The 6,635-nt window shown below is 39.7% G+C and overlaps 1 protein-coding gene across 1 annotated transcript; it reads left to right on the top strand.

Moving 5' to 3' along the window:
• The first annotated feature begins 225 nt into the window (after nt 1-225).
• On the top strand, nt 226-2,321 carry LOC129854287 (dickkopf-related protein 1-like). The gene is made up of 4 exons (XM_055921209.1): nt 226-639; nt 803-941; nt 1,189-1,317; nt 1,515-2,321. The coding sequence occupies exons 1-4, from the start codon at nt 439-441 to the stop codon at nt 1,778-1,780; spliced, it is 735 nt and encodes a 244-aa protein (XP_055777184.1). The 5' UTR covers nt 226-438; the 3' UTR covers nt 1,781-2,321.
• Nucleotides 2,322-6,635: the final 4,314 nt, after the last annotated feature.

Below are 6,635 nucleotides of genomic sequence, written 5' to 3'. Positions count from 1 at the left end.
ATAATAAACCAGGAGTTATTTTGAGCTGTAGGCTATTCCAATGGAATCCTATACCGTTTAAAGGAGGTCTCTGTGTATGCACGTGATGGACGAAATCACAAGAGAGACTTGTTGATCACTGAAACATTGTGAAACGAACGCTGGAAACGATTTCGTCCATCACGTGTTGCCCATTTCCGTACAGTAGAGCTCGGGAGTTTAATAAGCGCATTTGGAATTCCACCCGCCACCTTTGTTGTGCGCTGGGAGGGGCGGGAATGCAAACAGATCTTCATGTATAAAGAGAACATCGCAGAGTCGTGCGTCAGGATACCTCAAAATAACCCACTAACATACTCTTGAGACTGTGGTATGATTCAAGACTTCGCGGACTTTTTAACAATATCCTACATTTGACGGATTGTTTATTCATAAAACCGATCATTTACTTAAAGAAGTATGCCTAATCTGTCAGTCGGTCGTTTTATGGCCATGTATCTCACGCTGTTTGGATACCTTGGGGATGCTTACGCTGGGGCTGTTTTACTGAACTATAATGCCATCAAGACCTTGTCCGGTGTCACTGACACGGTTAGCCCGAGCCCGCGTCCTTCTTCTTCAGGTAATGACGGACAGAAGGCAGTCGTGGACACTTTGCAGGTAAGCAACTGCACTAGAACGCTCTTGCAGCTGTGCGTAATACCAACACTAACCTATGCCTGAGCGCTTATTGGGCACTTTACCTTACCTACGCTTTTACTGAAATGCGTTTTGCAATTGTGTTCCAATTAAAGTTAATATTGTATTATGTTTTTTATGTTAGCCTACTTGCACATACAATGCTGAGTGTGGGGCCGATGAATTCTGCAACGATATCCGAGGCGCGTGTCTCCCATGCCGAAAGACCCGGAAGCGGTGCGCCAGAGATTCTATGTGCTGCGCCGGGAAGCGCTGCATCAATGGTGAGCTCAGCATATGCAAACGCAACATGTTTGTTTTTCCAACCATTTTCAGATCATCACACTTTTAATTCATGCGATGACTTTGCTGTATTTGCGTTTAATGTGGTAGTAAGATAGGTTTTGGTAATATAAATGTAAAAACTTATGGTGAGAAAGATGGGAAATCGTGAGATATTGTAAGTATCTTAAAAACGTTACTTGTGTTCAACTGAAGTGACTGTATGATAACGTGTGCCTTTTTCCTCAGGTGTTTGTCAGGCCAGTGATCAAGATGCTGAAACCGCAGTCACTACCCGTGTTGAGAATAGGCAGAACAACACCATGGAACACTATGGCAAGAGACTGCCTCTGCCCCAAGGTCAACATTCTATAAAAGGTAGGTGTGCATTACACATGCACACACATTATCCAGTACCACCCATAAAGATCCTATAGATTTGTCCTTCCCACCAGTCCCCTAAGAATAAGTTACCATAAAAACACAAAGCCAAGGGGATTGAAAGGAACAATTGATTATCAAAATTCCAGCTACGAGACCTTTCCAACAGAATCCTTCATATTCCTTCTCTCTAGGTCAGGAAGGTGACAACTGCCTAAGGTCCTCCGACTGCTCTGAGCGTCTGTGCTGTGCACGCCACTTCTGGTCTCGTATCTGTAAGCCGGTGCTGACGGAGGGCCAGGTGTGCACGCATCACCGTAGGAAAGGCAGCCATGGCCTGGAGCTGTTCCAGCGCTGCGACTGTGAAGATGGCCTCTCATGCAGAATGGAGAGAGGAGAGAAAGACCCCGGAGTCAGCAGGACCGCAGCCCGGAACCTGCACACATGCCAGAGACGCTGACACACATCGAGGACATACACACTGCCTCAGATTCTGACACACAGTCTCAAACATACACACTTCCCACAACCGACACATATCTGACAGATGTCAGAGACGCTGACATGCACAGAACACAACCGGAAAGGACAAAAGGGTTCCGGGGAAAAGTGATGCGCCCAGAGGGATGCGATGGACCAATCCAATTCCCCCTGATGCTGGAGAATGCAGAATAAAGAAGTTGTCATTGGATGTGTATTGGAAAGATCAATACATGTCATCAAAAATGGCAGAGTTGTTTTGTTTCTTTTAATGAAACTTAACTTTGATTGCAGTAAATTACTGTATTGTAAATACTATACTGTAGGTGGCACTTAACTGAGAATTTGAATTATGTCTACACCTGTATTATAAATAAGTTGGTGCTGCATTGTTCATTTCCAATATTGTAAATGTGTACACAATGATTTATATTGTTATTTACTGTGTAATGTGAATGTATTTTTTGTTTACTTGTAAAGTGTAAAGATATTTGTTTAAATAAAACATTCTAATTACCTGACCCATGTTGTAAGTGGCTGCTCGAGCTCTACAAGCACAAAGCTTGTCTGGCTGTTACAATGGCCGTCGAACAATAAACTGGTATTTAATATTGTGATCCAGGGGAAAGGTACAAATCAACCCATATGCCAACAGTGTTTGAATATCCATCCCAAAAATGATGGCCAAAAGCTTAATGATTCAGTTAAGCTCTCCAAAGACGGGGTAGGAAATATTTTTAGCGTTCCAAGTGTAAGGTGGGGAAATACATAAAATACTATTCCTGTAGCTGTATTAGGTCAACTAATACAGTCTTCAGGACTAAACTAAACACAGGTTCTTTGCATCAAGGAGTGGAGCATGGAAATTAGTCACTTTCCGCATCACAAGGCAGTCTCCATAGGCCTACATAATATCCATACATCTTCAGCTCCAGGAAATAAAACTGTCCTACAAAAAAAGGGAGAAGGAGAGCAGGTCTAGTTGGAATATGGGCACCAACGACTAAAAAAACACTACATTTACAATAATTCCTATTTCTCATACTTCACCACTACTGTCCTCCCATGGCACCCCAACCAGCACATAGTACGAGGATCCCCTGATTGACCCAAACATGAAGGCCTTCATACAAAAGGCCACGCCCTTAATAAAAAATTGCATACACCTGGCACAGGCAAACCAACAAGGGTGCGTTCAAAATAGGTAGACAGTTCTACCCCATTACACAAGCTTGCAACCACCCCTTTTGGGAAGCAAGGAGTTATTCAGTAACGCCTAACCCGGGCAACAAATAAATGGTCAGGACTGGATGGAAAGTTTAAATGTTTGACCCAGATATCCTGGTCATGGTTTTTACGCATACACACTAGTGGAGGCTAGTGGGGGGAGCTATAGGAGGACGGCCTCATTGTAATGGCTGGAATGGAACGGCACCAAACACAATACACATATGGAAACAATATGTTTGACTCAGTTGCTCTTATTCCATTCCAGCCATTACAATAAGCCCGTCTTCCTATAGCTCCTCCCACCAGCCGCCACTGACACACACACACACACGCTCGTGCACACGCACGTGCACACGCACACGCACACACACACACACACACACACACACACACACACACACACACACATCAAATATCACGTCACAAAACATCATACCTTTGTGACAATGTGGGGTTCTTGACCATAGGAGAAATGTCATAGTGGTGAGACAGTCCTTGGGACATGCATGGCTTTCTGTAAAAACAACACCTAGTTCATTACAGACAGGATCACTATTGCAGGGCACTACAAAGACAATAACACTGTATCTAATGACAAGCGGCCATATCAAATGAAAAGAGTCAATAGCTAGGTTTCCATCTAATTGGCAACAGATTTTCATGTGAATATTCTAAAATCCGCATGGAAACAATATGCATATTTTCCAACCATACATGTGCTTCCATCAAATTGAATTGTTGTAGTTAAATTCTCATTTACCGAATAAAAAATACAAGTTAAGAGGTACAATATGCAGAATTCGCTCCACCATTTCTTGGTTGCTACAATTCTAATAGTTCGCCTAATTTCAGTTTATGTGACAAAGTGTAGTGTAGAGAATCGTTGTACCATCTAAATCGCCATGAAATATATTTTCAGTAACCAAAAATATGATTTTGGGATGAGATGTTCGATGAGCAGGTGTCCACATACTTTTGGTCATATAGTGTATAATATCACCAAATTCTACCTGTGTATATCTAATTAGGACGAAGTGTATCACATGATGGTAAGGGATTGACTGTGTCTTCTGTCCCAGAATAGCAGACCGATTCTTTTGTTGATATCCCAGTGATTTGGATCAAAGGCTGACAAAGAGAAACATTTGATTTCTAATCATGCAAAGTACCCCCCTGCAACATTTTATGGCACAGCCATATACAGTATGATGGTTAAAGATGGATGGTGTTCATGCAGTATGGGCCCGATTAAGACAAAGGAAATGTATGCCTTTCCTATGCATTTTGATTTAAGCACTTCTCAGTATTTGGTATTCAGACTTACCTTACGCAGGTGTGCAACAAGCTCTTTGGGAGTGGCTCCCTTATGCGTATGGAATACATTTTAGAGTTTTCATTCAATAGGGTTTTTAGTACATTTATCTAAAGCCATCCCTTTTAATACGGTGTACCCTTAATTAAAATGTTCAGACTCAATATAATATATTGAGAGAATGGGTTCAGAATATTAAGGATCAATGAAAGAAAGCCATCAAAATATGAAGACTTTGATTCTAAAACACTTTATATCTATTTTCAAAAATGTTGGTATATTAGGTAAATTGTTGTGTTTTTTCACTATCTAATCATGACACGAGGTTGTTAAATGACAGACATTTCAGAGAGACAAATAATCATGTTTTTTTTGCTAAATGCTATATATCCGCCTCACTCTCAGATAAATAAGTAACACTGCTAGGTTTTACACAGTCAGTTACAAATAACTACATTTTTAATAAAGAACTGTAAAAATGCTACATTTGTGACATCAATATATAATTTTTGTATTTGAAAAAACTATTTAATACAGCAATATGAGATCTGTATTTTATACAATTACATTTGACATTTTAGTCATTTAGCAGATGCTCTTATCCAGAGCGACTTAAAGGTCCAATGCAGCAATTTTTTCTATATATTTAGAATAATTTCGGGGTAACAATTAAGTACCTTACTATGATTGTTTTCAATTAAAATTGTCAAAATGAAACAAAAAATGCTTCTTAGCAAAGAGCAATTTCTCAAGCAAGAATTTTACTAAGACTACCTGTGAGTGGTCTGAGTGGAGAGGGGAAAACGAAAAACAAGCTGTTAATTGCAGAGGTTTGGAACTCTCTTTCTTATTGGTCTATTAACTAATTCACCAGGCAGGCCAAAAATCCATCTCACCAAAACAGAGAGAAATTTCAGGCAGTCTTTTCAAACAGCTCTTATTATAAACAGTATTATTTCAACCTCACAGTGTGGACATATACTGTTTTTAAAACACAGGGGGATTTTTTTTGGGGGGGGGGGGGGGGGCTCTGCATTGTAAGATACAGATGTACGATCTTAAATTGACCACTCTTTTGTTGCTGAGAATATTCCTGTACAGAAAGATTGTAATTTCATTTAGAAAATGTAGACTTAATCTGCCCTAACGAAAAATGTATTAACCCCCCTACAAAAATGACCATGAATTATAATCCATATAACAATTCATATTTCCTGTTGCTGCAGGATGAACTGGGTCAAATACAGACGATACATCTGTAGCTAGGGGAGACAATCACATATCACAGTCAAATATACAGGATACGAACACTCCATTAAAGCTAAACAATGTATATACAGCATTTTGCAAAATAAAATAAAACAATTTAATCATACACATCTCAAATCCATAAAAAAAAAATATGAGTCCATTAATAATATTTTACACAGACATGAAGGTACCCATAACCAACCATTCAGTTGTTCAACAAATGAAATATTGAAAGGGGGTAAAACTGCAACAATAAGGGTTCTACCCTACTCCTCACTGTTAATGGAACTGATGTGACAACGGCCCAGTCGTTGTAAACCATCAGGCTCCAGGTTTAAACTGCCAGGCCTGGTCTGTATTCCATGATGATTCCATGAAGTGGGCTACATGAACCAAATTATTGAGCAACTCAAATATTTTCCACTGTTGCTAGTGACCCTCAGGATCAACCACACGGACGTGACAGAGTAAAGACAATTAAACTACTGATGTAATGGAATGTTGCCAAATGTAGGCTTCAATTTGAAGTTAACTAACACTAAGATGTAAAGAATGTGTGTGGGTATTACTGATGCTGGCTACTAATAGTGGCTAATATTTAACATGATACAAAAACATTTTTAAAAGAGAAAAGTCTGAGCTGAAATTAAAACGTTCTAGAATGCACAAAGGTTGAATTTGGTCTGACTGTGAGTCTGCACGGATTTGGCTTGTCATCTCATTTGGCTTGCGTCTCCAAGATTCATTCCTGCAAGTTATCTGCGTACCGGCACAGCATTTCATATACTCCACTGTGGGAAAAGGGCACACATAGCCTACCTGTCATGTTGATATGCTTCACTTTTTGGGCAAATTAATGGTTTAACATTTGTTTCCAGCGATCATAAGGTAAAATATATCTAAAACAATTGTCATTTATATTTACAATCTCTTCTTCCAAATGCAGTGGGGAAATGTGAGGACCTTCTACTTCTTCAAAATATTTGTTGTAGTTTTAAAATTGAAATGTTCTTTTCATTTCTATTTCGTCTTTTCAATTATA

Source organism: Salvelinus fontinalis, chromosome 1 (assembly GCF_029448725.1).
Source record: "Salvelinus fontinalis isolate EN_2023a chromosome 1, ASM2944872v1, whole genome shotgun sequence".
NCBI lineage: Eukaryota > Metazoa > Chordata > Actinopteri > Salmoniformes > Salmonidae > Salvelinus > Salvelinus fontinalis.
Note: the sequence above shows the minus strand (reverse complement) of the source record. Positions and strands in the feature narration are given on the sequence as shown.

Excerpts from the sequence above, each read along its gene's own strand:
- LOC129854287 (XM_055921209.1), top strand. The coding sequence starts at position 439 with ATGCCTAATCTGTCAGTCGGTCGTTTTATGGCCATGTATCTCACGCTG. Across the intron at positions 640-802 it reads CAGTCGTGGACACTTTGCAG|CCTACTTGCACATACAATGC; the intron begins GTAAGCAACTGC and ends TTTTTATGTTAG. Across the intron at positions 1,318-1,514 it reads AGGTCAACATTCTATAAAAG|GTCAGGAAGGTGACAACTGC; the intron begins GTAGGTGTGCAT and ends CCTTCTCTCTAG.